General features: G+C 42.9%; 1 protein-coding gene across 5 annotated transcripts; it reads left to right on the top strand.

Annotated features, from left to right (window-relative positions):
* Nucleotides 1-5235: 5235 nt before the first annotated feature.
* LOC311142693 (alpha-actinin-3) lies at nucleotides 5236-25188 on the top strand (the record flags this gene model as incomplete). Of its 5 annotated transcripts, none has more annotated exons than XM_084178347.1 (21): nucleotides 5236-5364; nucleotides 17721-17835; nucleotides 17993-18112; nucleotides 18217-18303; nucleotides 18473-18560; nucleotides 18906-18984; nucleotides 19823-19904; nucleotides 20087-20172; nucleotides 20266-20358; nucleotides 20457-20687; nucleotides 20813-20960; nucleotides 21133-21283; nucleotides 21472-21580; nucleotides 22505-22645; nucleotides 22850-23032; nucleotides 23242-23376; nucleotides 23633-23812; nucleotides 23920-24066; nucleotides 24162-24227; nucleotides 24736-24894; nucleotides 25030-25188. In XM_084178347.1, the coding sequence occupies 21 exons, from the start codon at nucleotides 5236-5238 to the stop codon at nucleotides 25186-25188; spliced, it is 2688 nt and encodes an 895-aa protein (XP_084034473.1). The 5 variants fall into 5 exon arrangements, with proteins under 5 accessions (XP_084034473.1, XP_084034472.1, XP_084034474.1 ...); XM_084178346.1 differs by having other exon boundaries at nucleotides 24736-24966; nucleotides 25006-25188; XM_084178348.1 differs by lacking the exon at nucleotides 24162-24227 and having other exon boundaries at nucleotides 5293-5364.
* Nucleotides 25189-26284: the final 1096 nt, after the last annotated feature.

The following is a 26284-nucleotide window of genomic DNA, read 5'->3' as shown; positions in this document are numbered from 1 at the left end:
TTATTCCATTTCTATGAACTGTGACATGATCATTTCCAACCGGTCTTAATTGGGCTCTACCACTTCAGTCTTCATTACACCTACACTACATGACCAAAAGTATGTGGACACCTGCTTGTCGAATATCTCGTTCCAAAATCGTGGGCATTAATATGGAGTTGGTCCCCTCTTTACTGCTATAACCGCCTCCACTCTTCTGGGAAGGCTTTCCACTAGATGTTGGACATTGCTGCGGGGACTTGCTTCCATTCAGCCATGAGCATTAGTGATGTTGGGCGATTAGGCCTGGCTTGCAGTCGGCTTTCCAATTCATCCCAAAAGTGTTTGATGGGGTTGAGGTCAGGGCTCTGTGAAGGCCAGACAAGTTCTTCCACACCGATCTCGACAAACCATTTCTGTATGGACCTCGCTTTGTGCATGGGGGCATTGTCATACTGAAACAGGAAAGGGCCTTCCCCAAACTGTTGCCACCTAACTTTACAGTTGGCACTATGCATTCGGGCAGGTAGCGTTCTCCTGGCATCCGCCAAACCCATATTTGTCCGTCTGACTGCCAGATGGTGAAGTGTGATTCATCACGCCAGAGAACGCGTTTCCACTGCGGCGAGCTTTACACACTCCAGCCGACACTTGGCATTGCGCATGTTGATCTTAGGGTTGTGTGCGGCTGCTCGGCCATGGAAACCCATTTCATGAAGCTCCCGACAAACAATTATTGTGCTGATGTTGCTTCCAGAGGCAGTATGGAACTCGGTAGTGAGTGTTGCAACCGAGGACAGGCTATTTTTAATCGCTACGCGCTTCAGCACTCGGTGGTCCTGTTCTGTGAGCTTGTGTGGCCTACCACTTCACGGCATTGTTGCTCCTAGACGTTTCCACTTCACAATAACAGTACTTACAGTTGACCAGGGCAGCTCTAGCAGGGCAGAAATTTGACAAACTGACTTGTTGGAAAGGTGGCATCCTATGACGGTACCACGTTGAAATCACTGAGCTCTTCAGTAAGGCCATTCTACTGCCAATGTTTGTCTATGGAGATTTCATGGCAGTGTGCTCGATTTTATACACCTGTCAGCAATGGGTGTGGCTGAAATAGCAGAATCCACTAATTTGAAAGGGTGTCCACATACTTTTGTATATATAGTGTACCTCAGAACACTCAACAAACCTCATGTCAACTGCGGGTGTTGGGAAGGCCTTCAACTGTCCCTCTATCATTATAACATTAATATTTGTGTAGCCTTGCTGCTTCACAGTATTTGGATGTAGGAGTGGGCTGTAGACTACAGTTGGTTATGGATCACTTTTGATTTCTGTTAGGAAAATATGAATTGTTATATCTCATTGTGTTTGGTTCCCATGACAACATGCACATTCTATACTACACCTGCTTATTGCACATATATTCCTTGACATGGCTTTTTGTGATGTGTTAAAACTGTAGTGCATGACCTTGTTGCTCTTACTGCACTTCCAGCCACGTTTTCCCTTCTCGCTAATTATTACAGCTAAAATGGCTCCTGGGCTCCTGGATGCCATGTTGCGTGTGACGGGGAAGAGAATTAGTCGCGCAATGCCGTGGACGCAGTCCCCAGAAAGGTAAAGCCCTCTGCCCCCGACCACGCCTGCACTTCGACCATACACTTCCCTCATTGACCACACTCCTGCACAACGAGGCACCCCATCTTATTGTTTATTTGAGATCTGTGATGCTGGAAGCCCAAGAAACTATAACAAGACACCCAGTTCACAGACATAGGGGCCTGAATGTCGGGCCATGTCCAACGGGTTAGTGAACCCACACTATGGCACACCATGGCACATACACTATCTAGCCTTTGCAGTCCCACCTGATCTGGGTTTGTTGTTGGATGTGCCTGGAAATAATCCAGCCTTTCCATGCCTCTTTCTGATGCCGTTTTCCATAAGGGAATTAGATGACCCATCTACAGTAGTCATGGATTTGTCTTATTTTCTTTAATTCTATTTATTTTTAAAGGAAGTATTAAGCCAAATTGAAATTAACCACTATATAATGTCATTCAATAACTATTGAGGTAATCCCTCCAGATTTTATTTTTTATTTTTTTAACCTGTACTCAAACAGATTTAGGAAACTATCCTATTGTAATTGAGGATGATCAGATTGGGGTTTGCCGGAGATGTTGCGTATGTTTGTGTTGTGGCATATTTTTCTGAGGTATTTCCAGTGAGACGAGACGTGCATTCACTCTCAAAACTGAGGTGTTCCAGCTGTGCTTTGAACGGCTAAGGACGCAGTGGTACGCAAAAGGCCAGATGAACGGAGGGAGGTAGGGCTATCGACAACTGTGTCCCACGCATGTTGGGTGAGTAACCAATGCACCACTGACCGGCTCAAATCCACCTACCCACCCCCCCCCCCTTCAATCCGCAACACAACGCCCAACCCTCTCACTCTTATCCCATAACCAAAACATCTACAGGCCTACAACACCATCGCCTAGAGAATACATTCCACAGCTGCGTTAGCTTAGAAGATATGGATGCCAAGAGGACACCATTCAGTATTGTACCTCCCCTGTCTTGTTACTTTGCAAAGTCAATTCTACAGTTCCTAATCGCCCTGTTAAATTGTCTAATTACAATTTGGACACCTTGATTGGGAACCTTAATGTTATCGTGTGGTTGATTTAAAGGAATACTTTGGGATTTTGGCAATGAAGCCCTTTTATCTACTTCCTCAGAGTCAGATGAACTCATGGATACCATTTTTATGTCTCTGCATCCAGTATGTTTCTCGAGCCAATGCTAGCTAGCGTTGGCACAATTGAAGTTAATGGTATCTACTAGCATGCGCTAATACTAGATAGCAATTGTGCAAACACCAGTTGGCGACTTCCTTCAAACTGCACGCAGAAACATAAAAATTGTATCCACGAGTTCATCTTACTCTGGGGAAGTAGATAAAGGGCTTCATTGCCAAAATCCTGAAGTATCCCGTTAAGATTTCTTAGGCTGCGTTTACACAGGCAGTGCAATTCTGATCTTTTGACACTAATTGGTCTTTTGACTGAGGTCGGACTACACTGTGTACAAAACATTAGGAACACCTGCTCTTTCCATGACAGACTGACCAGGTGAATCCAGGGGAAAGCAATGATCCCTTATTGATGTAACTTGTTAAATCCACTTCAATCAGTGTAGATGAAGTGGAGGAGACCAGTTAAAGACGGATTTTTAAGCCTTGAGACAATTGAGACATGTATTGTGTGTGTGTGTGTGCGTGCGCCATTCAGAGGGCGAATGGGCAAGACAAAAGATTTAAGTGCCTTTGAACAAGGTATAGTAGTAGGTGCCAGGCGCATCAGTTTGAGTGTGTCAAGAACTGCAACGCTGCTGGGTTTTTCATGCTCAACAGTTTCCCGTGCGTATCAAGAATGGTCCACCACCCAAAGGACATCCAGTCAACTTGACACAACTGTGGGAAACAATGGAGTCAACATGGACCAGCATCCCTGTGGAACCCTTCCGACACCTTGTACCATGCCCAAATGAATTGAGGCTGTTCTGAGGGTAAAAGGGGGTGCAACTCAATATTAAGGTGTTCCTAATTTTTTTGTACACTCAGTGTATATCGGTTTACGGTACACCTTGCACAGTTTGAATCAAAGTTCCCTTACTCATCTGTTACATTCAGGTTCTAAATCAGCACTAACAACATACTACTAAACAATTGTTCTCCAGTTCCCCCTTCTCAATCTTTTGTGCATTGGAACTCCTGACAACATATTTTTACAAAGAGACTTGTTTGAGCTCATGTGGATTAAGATGGAAAATATATGTAAGATCAAGCTTTATTAGAAATCAGGGAAAATACTGTAAATCTGTAGATTATGGTTATTTGTCCATTACAGAAAATGAAATACAGGTTGATTGCAGAACCATTTATTTGAAATATAAAAATAATAATCACCTGAAATGCTTAGTGATAAATGTTTAATTTTTTATTGTCATATTAGTTCAATTAAGACACATTGTACTATGTTATTTGTAAGACTCAATAAATGACATTGAAACAACTAATTTGCTTTGGATAGCATACTTTTTTACGGGCATGGAGGGACATGTTTACTGAAAGTGGGGGGGGGGGGGGGGGGGGGGGGGGGGTTAAAAATTGGGCTGCCTGTGTAAATGCAGCCATAGTGACCCATATTGATAAATAAAAAAATAAAAAATAAATTGGTCATTTAGCAGACGCTCTTATCCAGAGCGACTTACAGGAGCAATTAGGGTTAAGTGCCTTGCTCAAGGGCACATCGACAGGTTTTTCACCTAGTCGGCTCGGGGATTAGAACCAGCGACCTTTCGGTTACTGGCACAATGCTCTTACCCACTAAGCTACCTGCCGCCCATTGATCTGTAGAGAAGTCATGCATTCTTTACTGAACAAAAATATAAACACAACATGCAGCAATTTTAAAGATGTTACTGAGTTACAGTTCATATGAGGAAATCAGTAAATTGAAATAAATTCATTTGGCCCTATCTATGGATTTCACATGCCTGGGAATACAGATTGTTGGTCAGGATGCCTTTTTAAAAAATGGGCCTCAGGATCTCGTCACGGTATTTTCGTGCATTAAAATTGCAATTGTGTTTGTTGTCTGTAGCTAATGCCTGCCATACCATGCCACCATGGGGCACTCTGTTCACAACGTTGACATCAGCAACCCGCTCGCCCACAACGCCAGGTGGATGGATAATTGTTTGCAAAGGATAAATGCTCACTAACAGGGATGTAAACAAATTTGTGCACAACATTTGAGAGAAATAACCTTTTTGTGTTTATGGAACATTTCTGGGATCTTTTATTTCAGCTCATGAAACATGGGACCAACACTTTACATGTTGCGTTTATATTTTGGTTCAGTGTAGAATAGATTGGTGCATCTGCAAAAGGCGTAATGAAACTGATATGCACGTCTGGACATCCTGTAGTTACGCCTATAGCCTTGTTGGTGTGTCACTTGTATTTAACCGGTTGCTGTCACGTGTGTCGCCTCTGACCAGGGGTTGGAGTGCCGTCTTTACTTCGTGCGGTTGGAGTAGCATCTGTAGGCAGGAATCTGAAATCGGGCGCAGCTTTCTCTGCCACAGAAAGTGTCCCTACAAATTTGCGGGCTTAGGAGTTGAAAGGTGCAAATTAAATTAATTAGGTCGAGGGGATAAGCATCTCCCAAAGGAGACAGCGAAATGACAGCAATCGAAACTCAGGTGCAATATGGCTCCTACATGACTTCCGAGCAAGTCTACATGAACCAAGAGGATGATTGGGACAGAGACCTTCTGTTGGACCCCGCCTGGGAGAAACAGCAGCGCAAGGTAATAGTCTTTACCGAGTCATACTAAGTAGGAGGGCCCACAAAGGTTGCGATGCATTATGGAAAATTACATTTCACAATCTTTATCTCACGTTAACAGACTCTTCTTTCTCAATATTCATAACAGGGGCCTATGTAGCCTACAGGGAGTAACATTGTTAGTGTGATCTCTGTGGATATGTAATGAGTTGTCAGTGAACTTATTGATTAAATGATTGCATGCACAATAACATTTTGGGAATGGGTAACAGTCTCACTGATCTAATTCAATACTGGTCATTCATTCACCTGTTAGATTTGGGAAGATTGATTGCACATAATTATACCAGTTTATACTTCAACCATAACCCCTACCAAACCTTAACCCTTACCTTAACCATTTTAAATGTCAACTTCAATGGGGGGTAGGGACGTCCCAAGTATCCCAGATAGTCCCAAGTATCCCAGATAGCACTGGATACTTGGGATGTCTGATAGTTGTCATTGACCGGGTTAGGCTACATTGGTTTCACATCAGTCTCTTACAGTTTCTATATTGCCGAGACCGCAACAGTGAGAGACCGCAACAGATGGCAACACCAAGACAGGGAGACATAGAAGTGGCAAGAGAGCTTGCTGCGTTTCAGACCCCTAAATAGACTAATGAACTATAAATACTTAACCTGTACCTCAACCCTTCTATCATGTCCCTTCAGCCCATCAATCCCACTGCTACTGCAAGCACTTTGCTTGTTCATCATTCTCTGGGGGTTTATGAGAGTACACCATGGTAGACGTATCCATTAAGGGCCCTCAATTTTTTAAGTAAAAACCTCTAGAACCTCACCATTCTTTTGACTTGTGCTCACTGTGCCGTTGTACTTTTGTCAGGATCACAGCAAGATAGGCTTTAAGGCTTTAATACACTGGAACAACCTCCATGCTGAATTGACGATTTTGGGGTGCAGGCATCTGACCAGAAGGTCCTATTCAAGTCCTTAGGGACAGTTTGCGCCAAACACTTAAGAACAAATGTGATGACTGTACACACTAACTTACTTCACATAAGCCTACCGAAATTCTTGTCGTAGAGGGCCTTGTGATTTCTGTGTTTGTTGCTTGCTACCAGTGGCATAGTCGGGATGTTCAGATAAAAATGCATTAATCATGGCACCTAGAACCCAATCAGTTAATAATGTTAAGGCTATGACGCGAGACTATGATCAGGTCAGCTCAGATTATGTTGCACTGCACTCAATAGATGCCTAGGGACCCTCTTTTGTGGCATTTGAGAATTTATTGCATCGAGTATGGTCACCTTTCGCAATGGTGTTTGCGTCCAGGATTTACCTGCAAAAATAACAATTGGGATTATATATTCCTGTATTATACTATGTATTTCATATCTACACCTTTAACTATCTTCTTAGGTTTACGGTTAATGCTGTAACATGTGGTTGGGTGTTCCCCTGGCTCAGGGTGTAGTTTAGGGATTAGGCCTAATCAATGTTTATGGAGGGCTGTCTGATCCTACCTCTGGTCTCTGGGCCCTGACTACCATAGGTCGGTCGGTCTGTCTGTCTGTCTACCACCTGTTAGCACTCTGTTTGGCCTCCATCAGTTGCTACATAGATTGTTGGATGCAGCAGCCTAGGCAAGGTACCAGTTTTACACCACTCCACATGCATCAGGCTCACAGGTGACATGCTCTGCCTCACAGAGGGATTGCTGGATTGTTATATATATTATACCCACTTATACCCACTTAAAGGAGTAGTTCACTATTTTACAACTTGATGTTAGATGGTTTCTCACTTTGAAAGTATTCTATGGGCCAATAGAAACTAATCCATGGTTCAGTTCTTTAAACGGCCACTACAAGCTAACAATCAATGGAAGTGATGGGGGCATGTGAGCATGTAAAAAAAAAAAAAGAATGTCCAAATCACCTGAAATCAATTCAAATCAACTCTATATTTTGTTTGATGTTACTTAAAGCTACAGTATATAACTTGTTAGGCGACCTGACCAAATGCACATAGAAATGTGTGTTAGATCTTTCATTCTCATTGAAAGCAAGTCTAAGAAGCGGTATCTGTTCTATGTGCGCTATTTCTATGCTTCCCGTACTTAAGTTTCGTTTTTGTGTCTTTTACTTTCGGTTTTGTACACCAGCTTCAAACAGCTGAAAATACAATATTTTTGGATAAGGAAAATATATTTCACAGCAGTTTAGATGGTACAATGATTCTCTACACAATGACTGCTTGTTTTGTCACATAAACTAAAATTAGGCAAACTATTAGAATTGTAGCAACCAGGAAATGGCTGAGCGATTTCTGCATAGTTCATCTTTAAAGGTAATTTGGCCATTTAAAAAGAACATGCTCACATGCTCCCATCACTTCCATTGATTGTTAGCTTGTGGTGGCTAAAGTTAGCTGAAGTTTGTAGTGGCTGTTTTAAAGAACTGAACCATGGATTACAGTTTCTATGGTCCCAAAGACTACATTCAGGGTGAAGAACCAACTAACATCAAGTTGTAAAATAGTGAACTACTCCTTTAAGCATCTCTGAAGGAGTTACATTATATTGCTTTGCTCACACAATATTGTTACAAATACACAGACATTTTAGAGCTTGCAAGAAAGTCATTTCACGGTACTTGTGCACGTGACATTAAAACGTAATACATGAAACTTGAAACATTTTGTTGTATGGATGTTTGTCAGTGATGAGTGATGAAACCACAACTGCTGAAATGTTCTTATCAAGTTTCTATCACTTGTATCTTTTTCCAGCACATGAACCAGTGTGCTGTGTGTATTCTGGTCCACTAAATGCTGTGCAAAAAATACCAGCCTCTAAAACCATACTATCTCAATGTCTTATTGCGTAGTTATTGATTGGCTTTCCACTGCATGGTCATTGAACATTTTAACACCCTGATACAGTATGATGGAATGCAGTTAATGCTTTTGGGTGGTCCTGACTCAGTTTCAACACCGGTTTGCAATGAACTACAAGCCTGGCTAGCAATGAACTACAGCCAAATACACCAATTACAACTTCCTATGGTCAGCATGATCTATTATTCACTTGTAGAAATTATTATAACAGCAGGTGTATCTTGTCTCACCTAGTTCACCTGTCATATCTATTTATTTTCTCATAAGGGTAACTTAAACTATGTGACTGTGAAATCATTCAATACATTCATTTGAGCCGTTTTTCTACATTCTGAAAGATTAGCAGGTAAGTTAAGGTACAACTCTTTGGTTTTGGAGATCAGGGAATTATGGTGGCTGAATCTGTCGGGAGAGAGAGAGGGCAAGATGGGGGAGCCTTTTACAGGCTGTAGAGGGAGGGAGGCTGAGAAAGCCATCAGTATGATCAAATGGCAGTTGCTATTCCAGAAGAGGTGTCCTTGTAGGGCAGCTTCTATAAACTGCCTGGTGTGGCCCAGTAGGCCAACGGTGGTGGGGCGTTATCGGTGTCAGGAGTTGCGGTCACGCAGGTAATTCTGATGACCCCATTTATACATTTTGCTTTACACTAGGCAAGTGTACATGGCAAAGGCCTTACTTTACACTAGGCAAGTGTCCAGAATGGTGACTTAATGTGACATAACTCACGATGGCAGAGAAGAGCCCCAATAAAAAAAATCCCAAGCTTGCTTGGTGCTAGCATTTCCAACGTACTCTTCCGCCCCCCAAATACCAGTCAAGGGTCTACACAGAATTCTGTTGTAACCTGTTCTTACGAGTGTCTCCTGTATTCCAAAACACTGTAAATGTGCTCAATTTAGCTAATGTCATGCAAATTAATTATATTGTATAGGTGTAGGCCTAACTGTCTCCAATGCCCCATATAATGAACTGTCATTACTGATATCATTATTGATTAAATAGTCTGTGAAAATCCATCAGATTCAGGTAAAGGTATCTTTATGATAAATCAATTATCTTTGACCAAAAGATCTCTGTTGACCCGCTGCTCCAAACTGGACAAAATGAGATCAAATGAAACTTCCTGTGTAAAGGAAACAAGGTCTTTGTACATACGTGGGACACGAGAGGGTAACAATGTCACTGTGAATAGACCATGATGATGTAATTATTACAGCTATGTTCGCTGCTTTAGCAGTGGCCAGTGGTGGGATTTGGGAAATGGGGCATGATTGATGTCCTAGGTGTTTTAGGGAGAGGGGAGGTCCTTCTCTGTTAGGACTGAAATTGGATCCTCACTCTTAAAATATGGCAGGTGCGGGACAGGTGTCATAAATTCTCACTGTCTCGTGTAGCTCAGTTGGTAGAGCATGGCTCTTGCAACGCCAGGGTTGTGGGTTCGATTCCCACAGGGGGCCAGTATGAAAAAATGTATGCACTCACTAACTGTAAGTCGCTCTGGATAAGAGCGTCTGCTAAATGACTAAAATGTAAATGTCTCGTTCACAAATGTTGTCTTCCATAATCGTAAATGCCAGAATGTATTAGTATTGTATTTGTGAGTTTTCTGTCTAATGAGATGATAATGTACATAAGCTATATGTAGTAGTACCAATGCTACGTTATTGCATAATGCTTTTGGTTAATCTGTTTTGTTAGTAAGCGGCATTTATAAATCCTTGTGTCTTTTAATAGATACCATGTTGCATCATCCATAACTGCATGTAAGCCTCAATATCTGTCGGTACAGTCTTATAAGACTCACTGTACTTTCGACACCAGGGCCTACAAATTATGCTGATGATGTTAGCCCTTTAGCAGTTATTAATAGTCAGTGGAGTTTCTGCAGCCCTCTCAAATGCTGGCAGACATACATGCGGTGGCCATTAACTCAATGAGCTGACGGGGCGCATCACTAGTTGACATGTTGTAAGTCATTATGCGGTAGTAACTAGCCTGGTCCCAGATCTGTTTGTGCTCTTGTCAACGCCATTGCTGTCATTGTCAAGCCAAACATAACAATGAGTGACAGGGAGTTGGCATGATGGCACAAACAGACTGGCACTCGTAGGTGGTTACCTTTGTTAGCCATTTATCTCAGAACTAAAAACTCACACAATTTGGTCAGTTGCTCGATTGCGTAGTCTGTCCACGAGAAATTAAACCTCTTGTGTATGGTCTGACATGTAATGTGTTATAGTATAACTTTGTAGGGATGGGATTATCGTTATAGCAGTAATGGGCGCTGCCCTCCCCCAAGTTTTTTGAAATGATCATTCCTTGGAGATGCAGACAGGATAGAGGATTTCAGTTGCATTTTGATAGTCACTTGGTGCTTGGTACTCAGTCTATAGAATGGGTTTATTATAACATTAACCAAACCTATACAAGAAGTGGTGTGGAACAGCAACTATAACCATTCAACAACTCACCTCAAAGGCTTACACAGGTATGCCATGCCAGGAGGGAAGTAACAATGGGCACCATTTTGCATGTTTTGGGGACGTCCTCATTCTTTCCTTTGAGATGACACTGTGGTACCAACATAACACAGACTTCTACTCGTAGCCCTTTACTGCTGCAAACAAAACAATATTCCATGCATGCTTTTTGCTGTACACCTAAATGATGTATTACATTTAACTTAGCGATGGAGATAAAATAAACAAATATAAAGATTTATGTCATGTACAAAACATAACTGGTATGGAGCGAAGTGGCTGGAAATACAGTACCGTTTTTATTATATTTTTAGAAAAGCGTTTGTGGATTTTGTTTTGATTCAACCCTTGCTTTGACGTGATTGTTTGGTGCTTTAGGTTATGAAAAATGTATGCACTCACTAACTGTAAGTCGCTCTGGATAAGAGTGTCTGCTAAATGACTAAAATGTAAAAGTAAATGATTATGGCTCCTACACTTTCATCTCGAGTGGAAGGATGTACATTGTTTATGTTCAGTCTAGTTACAAACCTTGCCAAATCCTTTGGTGAGGAGCTAAGAGTGTGAGTAATCATCTCTTGTGACTATTGTGGTTACAGTGCATTCGGAAAGTATTCAGACCCCTTGACTTTTTCAACATGTTGTTACGTTACAGCCTTATTCTAAAATGGATTAAATAAATACAAATCCTCATCAATCTACACAAAATACCCCATAATGAAAAAGCGAAAACAGGTTTTAGAAATGTCTGCAAATGTATATATAAAAAACAAATTTACATAAGTATTCAGACCCTTTGCTATGAGACTCGAAATTGAGCTCAGGTGCATCCTGTTTCCATTGATCATCCTTGAGATGTTTCTACAACTTGATTGGAGTCCACTTGTGGTAAATTCAATTGATTGGACATGATTTGGAAAGGCACACACCTGTCTATAAGGTCCCACAGTTGACAGTGCATGTCAGAGCAAAAACCAAGCCATGAGGTTGAAGGAATTGTCCGTAGAGTTCCGAGACAGGATTGTGTCGAGGCACAGATCTGGGGAAGGGTACCAAAACATTTCTGCAGCATTTGAAGGTCCCCAATAACACAGTGGCCTCCATCATTTGTAAATGGAAGAATTTTGGAACCACCAAGACTCTTCTTAGAGCTGGCCGCCCGGCCAAACTGAGCAATTGAGGGAGAAGGGCCTTGGTCAGGGACGTGACCAAGAACCCGATGGTCACTCTGACAGAGCTCCAGAGTTCCTCTGTGGAGATGGGAGAACCTTCCAGAAGGACAACCATGTCTGCAGCACTCCACCAATCAGGCCTTTATGGTAGAGTGGCCAGACGGAAGCCACTCCTCAGTAAAAGGCACGACTTGGAGTTTGCCAAAAGGCACCTAAAGGACTCTCAGACCATGAGAAACAAGATTATCTGTTCTGATGAAACTCTTTGGCCTGAATGCCAAGTGTCACGTCTGGAGGAAACCTAGCACCATCCCTACGGTGAAGCATGGTGGTGGCAGCATCATGCTGTGGGGATGTTTTTCAGCAGCAGGGACTGGGAGACTAGTCTGGCTCGAGGGAAAGATGAACGGAGCAAAGTACAGAGAGATCCTTGATAAAAACCTACTCCAGAGCGCTCAGGACCTCAGACTGGGGCGAAGGTTCACCTTCCAACAGGACAACGACCCTAAGTACACAGCCAAGACAACGCTGGAGTGGCTTTGGGACAAGTCTCTGAATGTCCTTGAGTGGCCCAGCCAGAGCCCAGACTTAAACCCGATCGAACATCTCTGGAGAGACCTGAAAATAGCTGTGCAGCGACGCTCCCCATCCAACCTGACAGAGCTTGAGAAGATCTGCAGAGAAGAATGGGAGAACCCAAATACAGGTGTGCCAAGCTTGTAGGGTCATACCCAAGAAGACTTGAGTCTGTAATCGCTGCCAAAGGTGCTTCAATAAAGTACTGAGTAAAGGGTCTGAATACTTATGTAAATGTGATATTTCAGTTGTTTATTTTTAATACATTTGCAAAAAATTATAGAAACCTGTTTTTGCTTTGTCATTATGGGGTGTTGTGTGTAGATTGATGAGGGGGAAAAAAACAACTTAATCCATTTTAGAAAAAGGTTGTAACGTAACAAAATGTGGAAAAAGTCAAGGGGTCTGAATACTTTCCGAATGTACTATATATAACCATAGTTATTTACACTGATGTGTAAAACACATAGTAAACACAAACATACTGCAATGTTGTGTATTATTATTGAAAAAATACCATAGACAAGGATTCTAATTCTTAAACTGATCTGGGCTGTGGCAGAAATAGAGGATTGTGGATTAAAGTAGGACTAGCAAAGCAATTCAAGCAGTAAGGGACTGGCAACCAAGCGTTCATTATACGGTGGCAACTCAGAGGTAATCATGGAAATGGTGGCAGTACATACAAGAAAAAAAAATTGAAATATTGATGCTGATGTGTAACGGTCCTCTTTTATTTCTTGCATGATGGGAGTTTTGACATTTGGACCGTTTGGATTTGGTGACACCGCTGTTATTTAGCTAAATGCCAGACTCAAAAGTATATTTTGTTGCTCTTAATATGATATAAAACATTGTGAAAGTGTTTTGGTAAAAGCACATGTTACTTTTTTCGTGTGTGGGCTTGTATTACTATCGTTGTGAGTACCAGAAATCCCCAAAAGGATAGTAAAACTAGGACAATTCTCCTTCGTGGGCATTTCCCACGTCCCCACGAGGACAAAGGCTAGCTGTTAGGGTTAGGGTTTAGGTCTAGGGGTTAGGTTTAGGGTAAGAGTTAGGGTTAGGGAAAATATGATTTTGAATGGAAATCAATTTTAGGTGTGTGTGTGTGTGTGTACAGTAGACCTAAACAACATAATGTGTATGAGTCTATGTTGAGTCTATGTTGTGTGTTGTAGATATTCATGAGTGTTTGTGTGTGCTCATGTTTTCTTTGTGTGTGCACACGTTTGTGTGTCCACGTGCAGATGCCTGCCTGTTTCCTCTGTCTAAGCCCTCAGGCTTGCTTGTGCCATCCCACTGTGTTAAGGGTGCAGGTCCCATATTCTTTCCCAGGGTAATTCCACAGTAACAGAATGATGCTGAGACTCCGATTTTGAACTTTAAAAGTATACCAAACAAAAACGATTGATTGCAAAGTTAAACAAACCATGCAACTCTATGCACAAGGACTACTTTTAACAATTTCCACTGAAAATTGTACAAAAACAAATTTACTCGAAGAACAGTGCAGATGTAAAGTTTGGTAACAGAATGACGGTGAAATCTACCTTAGTTTTTATGTGACCACGTTTGACCAAAACTTGGTTAAATATCTAAACCGAATGAAGATTCAAAGATGTCTGGTAGAAAGAATGGGGTGTCAGCTATGACATGACACCTTGAGTTTGAAACAAACATATTATGGTTATTGAACTACAGTAGGTGAAGTGGATTTACATCCGGTGACGGAATTATGGTAAAGGAATTACATCATGGGTCCCTGATCTGTACTATATAGAAATGCATAATTATAGATGTGAATATCATTCTCTTCATGGTGATGTATCCTGAATAGGTACACAAAGGTAGAAATGTTTTATATCCTTCTTCGTATGTTTGAGTATTATTTTACACACTTGCTATTATTCTAATGAGCTCCTTCCCCAAACAAGACCAAATTTGGTTGGTCCGGAGCAGACCAAGTCTTTACAACTACTTTTCAACGTCCATGGATGTCTGGTGTCAGTCGGTGCTCAGTTCGGTCAGAGGGTTTGTTACAGTAAATGGAAAGAGGGTAGGTGTCAGTATGAGCCGTGAGAGGTGACATTAAGTGGAGGGGTTGTCCAGACTGTTTTCACACTCTTGCTTTGACCACCACGCGACAGAAAGCAAAATAAATCAGTTATGAGCTGGACATAACAGTATGCCAGTGGAGGGAGGACAGTAGCAGGTGACCCAACTGTGGTTTGAGACTACTACGAATTCCCATTGTAGCCAATTCAGTTGCAGTCATTCTGTTACAGATTTTTTTTTTGTCATTCTAATACCGATTTGCTAACAGAATGACGCGTTTTAATCACTTAATGCGTCATAAACCAAACAGTTATCAGTACCCCCTAAAAAAATAAAAATATATAATAATAATAATAATAATAATTGTTATCAGTAAAAACACTGTAACTAATTGGTATGTCTACCTTGTTACTTCTGTGAACTTTCACTATCCTCCCTCATGAGGGAGAGAAATTAGAAAATATCCTGAAGATATGTGGGTTTTTGGTAACAGAATGATAAGACACTAGGCTATATTTCTTAAATTTACATAAGGCAAATGATTTCTGCAAAAATAAATATAAATGTTGACATTAGTTGTCAGGGGTCTTTACTTCAACATTATTGTGTTTTTATGTATAATCTAATACCTTTTAAGACTTTTTCTGGTAGATGTTTTCTAAGACCCCTTTTCCTTCTGTTGACCAGAAATCAAAGCCTTTGCTTATTCCACATTTTTTGGATGGAAAATTGTTGGAAAATGTATATATGCCTTAATTTCTCAACAATATGGACTCCTAGCTTTCATTTGACACCAAATTTGACATGCTCCTATGAACTTCACATGTTAGTGCTCATGGAAATGCCCCCACTAACAACAATGGTTAGTAGAGAGCAGGTGGGCTCCTGCCAGATGACCCAGTGACTCAGGCCTGCATGCCTGTGGAGGGTGCTAATCCCAGTGCCAGCCCAGCCCCTTGGAGTGCCAGGCCCAGGGCCACAGTTTCTCACAGCCCCCTGAATGGGAGGGCCAGGCTAAGGGCCACAGTCTCTCACAACTCCCTGGGAGTGCCAGGCTAAGGGCCACAGTCTCTCACAACTCCCTGGGAGTGCCAGGCTAAGGGCCACAGTCTCTCACAACTCCCTGGGAGTGCCAGGCTAAGGGCCACAGTCTCTCACTGGCCTTAAACCTAGCCTCGTTTCCCAGGCTTCCTCACATTCAAGTGATGAACGAGACTTGGAAGGAAGACATGGCAGGACTATAGCCCCAGACCTGCTATATTACCAACAGGGCTCCACAATGATAGCCACTGTATTTATCCCATAGTTCACTCTGGTTTGAGGTAATACGTTGGAGAAGCTATTGCCCTCAGTGACGGCAACAAGCATCGTTTCAGGTGGAGTTTCTTTGCTTCAATGCTCAGTTTAGCATTTTTCTGAAGGATGCTTTAGCCTGGAAGTTGGATGAACACCTTAGCATTAATACAAGTGATAGTAATATAATCATGGCTTGGTACAGTAACTCTCAGCTAGAGAAAGAGTTGCTCAATTACTGAATGGTGTGGTGTGGTATGCCGGTATGGGAATTTGTGTTATGTGAGTTAATGTAATGTTATTGGTTCAGCTTTAGAAACAGGTCATTGAGACATGAATTTTGTAGTAAGGCCTTGTTTGTTATTCTGGCTTTATGTGCAATAGATATTTGGACATGAATTACCCCCAGCTAGCTCAGAACACTACTCAGTAAAGTTGTAGTTCAACACTGGTTATGCATTAGTCTAGTAGGTAGGGATAGGTCATTGTTATAGCAGTATGAATGCCTCTTTTGTCCAAGTCTGTTTCTTGTTCATTTCCTCAATTCTTGCTGATGTTTTCTTTACCTGTGTCATACACAAGAGATCCATTCCATGTTATCATTCTTTCCAGAGTTCTTGGGCATTTTGATATTCATTTTACAAGTCAATTAAACATTATGATGATCATTATGAATTGGTCTATCATCCTTAAGTATCAGTTTAACACATTAAGGTATTTCATTTTCATTAATTCACTGGTAATAAAGTGGTTTTGCAAGAGTGGTCACTGCCTTTCACTGATGAAAAAGGATAAATGGTTAATAATTGTATTATCCCATCCCAAATCACCAGTGGGCAGGATAAAGGTGTTACTGAAAAGCTAACATGGAGAGTTGTTCAAAGAGATCACCTCCTCTCTTTTTCCCAGCATTCCCTTTCCCCACACTGTTGGCTGAGAGTGTCTCCTGCAGGAATGCTGTGCTGTCAGCTGTCCCCTGGCTACCCGATATAGCCTCCTTCACCCACTCCTCCGCCTCCCTGCTCCTCCTTCGCCCCCCTCCCCCAACCCGGTCTAAAATTGGGCATCTATGGCAGTAGGGGGTGATTTGAGGTTTAGACACCTGCTGCGGAAGAGTCTCCTCTTCCAGCCTTAAATCAAATTACATTGGGCCTGAGCATTCTTCAGTCTCTCTCCATTTCGCCCTCTCTTTCCCTCTCATGATCTCTCACTCTGCTCCAGTTTATGGAAAACAGCACATGCTGTGTTTTTATCTATTTCTTAAGCCCATCGATAAATACAAACAAATTGATCTTCGCAACTTCCAACAGCTTCACTCTAGGTTCAGTCCTTCCCGCAGATGCTCTATTGATTCTGTTTCTGCGTGGCAGAGTCTGCACCGCTCTGACGGTCCAATGCCCCATATACTGAGCATTCTTTTTATAGCGAGAATTTTATATAATAGCTTCAATTGAAAATAACGAATTGATGCTGTTTTGTATATCAGTTCATAAACCTGATGCCATGGTATTGGGACATCGAAAATATGTTCCCAACTATCTTGAATTTTATGCAGCATAGTTTACCCTATGTCTTTGTGTAATAACATTCATGATGATGCTAAAATATTTTTTTGCACAAGCTGTTATACACAGTCTACATTGGTTATGACAGATTATGTCTCATTTGTATGAGATCATTGTGTACTGCAGGTTTCAAGTTGATTATTTTTCTAGAATTTGAAGTAACCAAAGTAGGATCCAGTAGTAACCTAGATATATTGACCCATAAACCCTGAAAAGACACATTGCGCTATCCTGTTAAAGGTGTTTCATAAGTGAAGCATAATGCATTTTGGCTACATTTTTATGCAGTATTCTAACACACTCTCTCTGTCTCTCTCTCTCTTAGACCTTCACCGCCTGGTGCAACTCTCACCTGCGTAAAGCGGGCACACAGATTGAGAACATTGAGGAGGACTTCAGGAATGGACTCAAACTCATGTTGCTGTTGGAGGTCATCTCAGGTAGTTGGGCACCACAGGCAGAGGGCTCAAATGCTGTTGAACATTGACGTTTCACTCTTTTCTGCATGGTAAAATTCTAACTTCATTTCACAATTTCCATTCACTTACATGAATGCTAACTAGCGTGTCCTTGTTGTGTGTGTTTGTGAATGTGCAGGTGAAAGGCTTCCCAAGCCAGACAAAGGCAAAATGCGTTTCCACAGAATCGCCAACGTGAACAAGGCCCTGGATTTCATCTGCAGCAAGGGAGTCAAGCTGGTGTCCATCGGTGCTGAGGGTGAGAAACTCTTATCTTCTCATATTACTCATCTACTTCCAGTAAATGTATTTTCACATCTTATGTCTCTATCCTCCGATCTAACTGACCCTTGACCTCGGCAGAGATTGTGGATGGTAATGTGAAGATGACCCTGGGGATGATCTGGACCATCATTCTGCGTTTCGCCATCCAGGACATCTCTGTAGAGGGTGAGAACTCTTCAAAGACACACAGCAAAACCCTCTCAGAGCACCTTACAATTCCTCATTCATATATGCAACATATGTAATAGGCATTTCTCATGGTTAGGGTTATTTCTATGCTATAAAGGGCTTTTAAAAAAACAAATTCCTACCTAATGTCATTGTGTGTGTTCAGAGACCTCTGCGAAGGAGGGTCTGTTGCTGTGGTGCCAGAGGAAGACTGCCCCCTACAGGAATGTCAATGTGCAGAACTTCCACATCAGGTGAGCAGCCACTACCCTGTTCTGGTCACATAGCTGGCTCACAACATATCACAACATATCACAACATATCACATACGTTCTGTAGTCACTGATATGTGTTTTAGCCATGGTTTAAATCCTGAATGATCTCAATCTGCAAAGTTGTTACAGGAGATTCTCCCATTCGTCATCTCATTGTTTCGCTGTTACACTTTCACGTTTTCTCCTTTTCTCTGCTTCACACATCCTGTGTTTACCTCTTTTTCACAGATACTATGCATTCATCTCTTTTTTCCTCCTTTTCATCTTTGATTGATTTGTATATCATTCCTTCCATCTATCTCTCTCCCTGGGTCTGTGTCTCAGCTGGAAGGATGGCCTGGCACTGTGTGCCCTCATCCACAGACACAGACCTGACCTCATTGACTACTCCAAACTGCGCAAGGTGCTGTCACTCTTCCCACCCACATCCCAGCATGATTGGTCCACACCTCCCTGGTCCACACTCAGCCAGTCTCTCCATTTGCCCACACAAACATCACTCAAACAGCCCACACCATTGTTCACGCCCATAGTCTACTCTGAATCTTTGTAATGTATTTCTTGGTATTTTTGATTCTTCTAAAGGCTCTTTGTTCTGTAAATGATCAGTGGTGAGGATGGAGGAACTGGCATAGAGAACTGAACTGTGCTGTGGCTAACATTACTGACAGACCGATTCTGTTAAAGCACTGGTTTGAAGTAACAATCGAATACCTGTTCGAGTTGGTTCAGTTTTCTATTCTTGAAAACAGTGCATGTTTTATATGAATTGACACTAAAAAAAGACCTTAAAATGATCCAGCATCATCTTCTTAAGGATAAAATGACTAAAATAGCAATAATGCATGGAGTGGCTTCAGAAGTGATGTGAATTTGGTGGACTATGATGATAACTAATTCAATATCTTAGTTCTATTATTATCTTTAAATGTCATAAAAAAAACAAGGACCAAGACACTATTCATATAATTAAACAGCTTATTATTACAATTATTATGTTCAATGGAACAGAAATGTGAAAACTCTGACACGTTTCGGCAGCATGGCTTTCGTCTGGGAGTACAATGATACAACGTCTTCTTTTGAACAAACCATGGTTCAAACAATATTTCTCTCATGGTGAATGTAAAGAGAGCTACCTACATAGTTCAGCATGGCCATGAGTGCATCCTGTCTGCTCCAACTGGTACTAGTCTGTAGCCTCTTACTCACCGAGTCATGTCTTGTGTGTGCGTCTGTAGGATGACCCCATGGGTAACCTCAACACGGCCTTCGAGGTGGCAGAGAAGTACCTGGACATCCCCAAGATGTTGGATGCAGAAGGTGAACAACCTTTCTTACAGGACTCCAAAAATCAAAGATATAGCATTATTAAGATGGTGCTTAGCTACTGAAAAAAAAGCACACATTTTCATAAGCGCTCATATTGTCTGAACCAAAATGAGGAACAAATGATTTCTCTGGATATCTATGGCAATCATTTTGACTTTTTCTTTCCATTTCAGATATTGTGAACACCCCAAAGCCCGATGAGAAAGCCATCATGACCTATGTGTCCTGCTTCTATCATGCCTTTGCTGGAGCAGAGCAGGTGAGGTTTCCCTACTGACCACCATTCTACATAGCCTTTCCCCTTAGACATCCAGCCTGGACATCCTCCCTGACCTCTGTTCTTGTGTCATAGGCCGAGACAGCTGCCAATAGGATCTGCAAGGTGCTGGCTGTCAACCAGGAGAACGAGAAGCTCATGGAGGAGTATGAGAAGCTGGCCAGTGAGGTGGGTGGGCACCCTTTAGATTGACCTTGGTCCATTCCAAATACTCTGTGTTAAGATGGCTTCAGTGGATACATCTTTATACTACCCTCTCCCCTTAGCTGCTGGAGTGGATCCGTCGCACCATCCCCTGGCTGGAGAACCGTGTGGCGGAGCAGACCATGCGCGCCATGCAGCAGAAGCTGGAGGACTTCCGTGACTACCGTCGTGTCCACAAGCCTCCCAAGGTGCAGGAGAAGTGTCAGCTGGAGATCAACTTCAACACCCTGCAGACCAAGCTGAGGCTGAGCAACAGGCCCGCCTTCATGCCTTCTGAGGGCAAGATGGTGTCGGTACGTCCCCCACAGCCACCCCTCCCATTGACTCTGACTTTTACTCTCATTACCGTCATCTGGTCTAGTCTGTCATGTTCTCATTCACTGAGCCCCTGGTTTGTCTTGGACTCGTCTCCCCTCAGGACATTGCTAATGCCTGGAAGGGTCTGGAGCAGGTAGAGAAGGGTTATGAGGAGTGGCTGCTCACTGAGATCCGCCGCCTGGAGAGACTGGACCACCTGGCTGAGAAGTTCAAGCAGAAGTGTTCTCTGCACGAGTCCTGGACCTCAGGTATGGGAGATGGGGATAGAAACGGCGGAAGGGAGACTCTCAATGATCTAAAATCAAGTGGAGGGTTTGTGTTTGTTAAGAAGGTTGTAAAAACCCTGCTCTGAACTTTGTGTAGTAGATGTAATGGATTTCTACTTGCGTTTTAGTCAGTGTGTGTCTCTGTGGCCTTCAGGTAAGGTGGAGCTGCTGTCCATGAAGGACTATGAGTCTGCCTCTCTGATGGAAATCCGTGCCCTGATGAGGAAGCACGAGGCGTTTGAGAGCGACCTGGCCGCCCACCAGGACAGAGTGGAGCAGATTGCTGCCATCGCCCAGGAGCTCAAGTAAGGAGAGAGAGAGGGGAAAGGAGAGACAGGCAGAGAGAGTAACAGAGACTGAAAGAGAGACTGATCGAATGATAAAGATGGGGAGAATGAGAGAGTGAGAAAAGGAAGAAAATCTCCCTTCCTCTTTTGGTCTGAAATGACTCAGAGGGGATGCTAGCTCCAATCTCATATTCTTAATGTCCTAGTGAGCTGGACTATCATGATGCTGTCACCATCAATGCCCGCTGCCAGGGCATTTGTGACCAGTGGGACAACCTGGGCACTCTGACCCAGAAGAGGAGAGACTCACTGGAGGTACCCTGGAGACAGACATACATGACCCTATTTCTAACCCCCACAACACTGTGCCTTCCTACCCTCTATATTATGGAGGACTAAAAGTGCCACAATTAAATAAATAAATACACCATTAAATAATTACTTAAATGTGTCATTAATTAATTAAAATTAGAATTAAATACATAAATGTGTAATTAAATGTATCATTAATTAATTCAAATACCGATTCATTTTATGTAAAATACATATATAATTATTTCACTATTTACATTTACATTTCATGATCCTGCATTGCAGTGATTCATGAATTACTTAAAACTGTCAAACTGACCCATCAAAGTCAGTGGGCGGGGCTAACGCGAATCTAGTCTGATCCATTGCTTTGGTCTGAAGTAGAGTAGGCCAACCTGGATAGAGACAATGGAGGATCTCCGTGAACTTTCCAGGGAGTTGGTTAGAGACATTTTAAATTTAGCAGAGGATGTAGAAGCAGGACCTGCTGACATTATCCGGAATTGATTTGTCTTGGCTTGATGCAGAGGGTAACCAATCAGGCGTTAGGTTCCGCCTACCAACTTTTGATGGGTCAGTTTGACAGTTTTAAGTAATTCAGGAAGCACTCCAACGCAGGACCATGAAATGTAAATGTAAATAGTGAAATTATTATATATGTATTTTACATAAAATGAATCGGTATTTGAATTAATTAATGACACATTTAATAACACATTTATGTATTTAATTCTAATTTTAATTAATTAATGACACATTTAAGTAATTATTTAATGGTGTATTTATTTATTTAATTGTGGCACTTTTAGTCCTCCATACTATATAACCTACGCTACTTACAGTAAATAGGCTTCAGATCTCCATACAAGTCTGGGATGACCTCAATTCCCAGGTGATAACACAGACTGGCTTATGTGTGTTTTTCAGCGTGTGGAGAAGCTGTGGGAGACCATTGACCAGCTGTACCTGGAGTTTGCCAAGAGAGCAGCCCCCTTCAACAACTGGATGGATGGAGCCATGGAGGACTTACAGGACATGTTCATTGTTCACAGCATTGAGGAGATCCAGGTAGGAGGCAGAGAGAGGGAGGGGGCATGATAGGTAGGGGGGAGAGGGGGGAGCTAGTTTGGGACATCCTCTTTACATCCATGTATAATTCCTCCTTCCTTCACTTTCTCCTCTTCATCATTCCCTGTGTTCCTCCTCTTCATTTGCCTAGGCCTCTTTTCCTGGCTCATCCTATTCTTCGTCTCTTCTTCACCTCCTCCTCAGAGTCTGATCACAGCCCATGACCAGTTCAAGGCCACCCTACCAGAGGCTGATAAGGAGCGCATTGCAACCATGGGCATCCAGAATGAGATCGTGAAGATCGCTCAGACCTACGGCATCAAGCTGTCAGGAGTCAACCCCTACACCGTTCTGTCCCCCCAGGACATCACCAACAAATGGGATGCTGTGAGTACATGTCCATCTCTTTGATATTGTCTACTCAGGGAGTGAGATGACCCCTCTCGTTCTAAAGACAAGCATTAAACAAACTCAATGCAACGATTCTTTGGTCATCATTCAAACTTTAACACTGATCCATCAGGAGTCATCAAGCTCCAGGTCGAGTCATCAACTTTGTACTTCAACTTTGCCTATCCTTTATCTACTGTGTGTAGGTGAAACACCTGGTGCCCCTCAGGGACCAGATGCTGCAGGAGGAGGTGGCCAGGCAGCAGTCCAATGAGAGGCTGAGGCGCCAGTTTGCTGCCCAGGCCAACATCATTGGACCCTGGATCCAGACCAAGATGGAGGTAACTAACACCCCACAGCTCCCACTCAAACTCACATCTTCATTAGATTATTCCAAATCTGTTTTATAAGTGTTGAAGCGTATCCTCTCAAGACAAAGTCAACGAATCCTGGTATTAACACAACTTTTATGTGATGTGTATGTTTTGTGTGATTCTATGGAAACAGTGGCTATTCTGGCTGAATAAATCAAATCAAATGAATGAATGGTGATGAACTGTCACTGTACTCTAACACAGCCCATCTCTCCTCCTGTAGGAGATCAGCCATGTGTCTGTGGACATCGCCGGCTCCCTGGAGGAACAGATGAGCAACCTGAAGCAGTACGAGCAGAACATCATCAACTACAAGTGTAACATTGACAAACTGGAGGGAGACCACCAGCTCAGCCAGGAGTCCCTCATCTTCGACAACAAGCACACCAACTACACCATGGAGGTACTGCCGCTGGGCTCTCTCACCCCCCCACCCGCCCTCGCTCTCCCCCTACCCCCCTGTACAGTCTTCAGATTCTAATCCTGTATTCTCCTCACTCTTCCTCTCAGCATGTGCGTGTGGGCTGGGAGCAGCTCCTCACCACCATCGCCCGCACCATTAACGAGGTGGAGAACCAGATCCTGACCCGAGATGCCAAGGGCATCAGCCAGGAGCAGCTCAACGAGTTCAGAGCCTCCTTCAACCACTTTGACAGGGTAAGACAGAGCTTGAGCTAGGTATCAGTTACCTTTTAATGTTACATCTCTTTCCTGGCCATGTGGCTTAGTGATCTTTGTTTTTCCTTATGTAGAAGAGAAATGGTATGATGGACCCAGACGACTTCCGTGCCTGTCTCATCTCCATGGGCTACGATCTGGTGAGTAGGACTGCTTCAGGAACAGTTTTAACAGCTTAGTGACTTTTCAGACCCCTCCAGTGACTTTTATTGGTAAAAGATTCTAGCGTCAAATTCAGCTACTTTTCAGGCTGCCTTTAGGGAGTTTTGACACTGAGGGTTTCTATGGTTTTGATAGCATTTGATGACTTTTCCCACTCAATTCTGCCGCAAATGAGAGTGGGAGATGCTGTTTGTGCAACAGCAGTCACAGCAACGGCACACACACAGGATGAGAAGCACAAGGGGAGGGGGTGTGCAGCGGCAGAGGGGGTGAAAACACTATGTCAGTGACCACAGCTTTTGCAAGGCAAATTGGTGCTGTGAATTCATCTAGAGACAAATCAAGTAGTCAATAGCGGATCTCACAGAAATTGTTGGCAACACTGTTCAGGACCCCGTCACTTGGTTTCTCTGTGTGAGTAATTATTTGTTGTACTTGAATAATAATTTCTTCCTTCCCCTCTCTTTCTCTCTCTGTGTCCCTCAGGGTGAGGTGGAGTTTGCCCGCATCATGACGTTGGTGGATTCCAACAACACAGGTGTGGTCACCTTCCAGGCCTTCATAGACTTCATGACCCGCGAGACGGCCGAGACAGACACCGCCGATCAGGTCATGGCCTCATTCAAGATCCTGGCCTCAGACAAGGTGAGTTGGGCGGCACCCTTATTGCACCTATTCTTCTGCGAACTCAGTCACATGGAGCCATTGATTTTGGTTGTGTTGTGATGTCCGTGGTGTGACCCTTGATGACCCTAGTTGACCTGTGTCCTCCCCTCCCAGACATACATCACAGTGGAAGAACTGCGCAGGGAGCTGCCACCAGAGCAGGCCGACTACTGCATCAGCCGCATGACCAAGTACATCGGCAGCGACGTGCCCCCAGGCGCGCTGGACTACATCTCCTTCTCCAGTGCCCTGTACGGAGAGAGCGACTTATAAACACAACCCAGACCCCCTACTGTTCTGTTCCCCTTACCCTGTCCCATCCATACCCACATACTGTACACACACGTCCCCCCAAAAACCCCAACCCACCCAACTCCAAGATCACCCGCCCAACTCACTGGGAGGCTTTGCTCCGATGCCCTGGACTTCATTAGTAACCGTGTCTGGTCATGTCAAGCAAGAACTCAGCCCTTGAGAGAGCAAATATGAACTTTCACAATATCAGGATTCTTATAGTCATCACTGTCTGCAGTTTAGGATTTGCAATGTTTGGCCCAACAAGGCCACTGTAGACTGTGAGTAGTTAAACTAAGGCACTTGTATCAGGACCTTTAAAAAGTGTTTTTTATTCTCATTGACTAGGGCACTAGGAGCAAAGCTTCCCTCATAATCACTCAGGCGACTTTTGTTTTGGAGAAGGAAATAAATAAAGTACTTTAAGGAAGGAACTTGGTGTCAGATGTCGCTGATTGCGAATGGTGCTGATGCATGCTATTTTATGTCACTAGTTCCATCCAAATCTCCTGTCCTAATGAGCTTGGAGGTCATCGACGTCAATGTCAGGGTTGGGGTCAAATCACTACATCCAATTTCTTCTTAAGTTGAGGTTCAGCATGCGGTAGAACATGACTGTATTAGGAAGTGACAGGGTATAGAGAGACAATGAGATAATGCATATGCATTGGAATGTCCTCGGTTAATGAACACATGTTAGTGTCATATGCATGCCAAGTAGCATGTGGAATGTATGATTTGGATGTTTGCGAGGATGAGGAGAAGGTTGGAGGGGATAGTAGAAAGACATCTCAGACACTTATCTCAACTGAATAAAGTGCTCGAGTTCAACTGTCCTCATGTTCTCCTGTTTCTGAGTTGATGTCCTTATTGTGAGTTGCCCATAATCTCCCACTTTTACAATAACTTCAATTTTCCCAACCCATGCTTGTATACCCTTCTCTACAGCTTTCCTCCTACCATCTTTCGCAATCTTCATTTCTCTTTAACAGTTAGACCTGACATTGATATTTGGTGGTACTCTTTGAATCTTTGGTACAACAGCTTACAGGCCCCCCAAAAACTCCTCAGTCTC

The sequence above is a fragment of the Coregonus lavaretus genome (genome assembly GCF_964263955.1).
Source record: "Coregonus lavaretus genome assembly, chromosome: 15".
Classification (NCBI taxonomy): Eukaryota; Metazoa; Chordata; class Actinopteri; order Salmoniformes; family Salmonidae; genus Coregonus; species Coregonus lavaretus.
The sequence above is the reverse complement of the archived record's forward strand: the minus strand, read 5'-3'. Positions and strand labels throughout refer to the sequence as shown.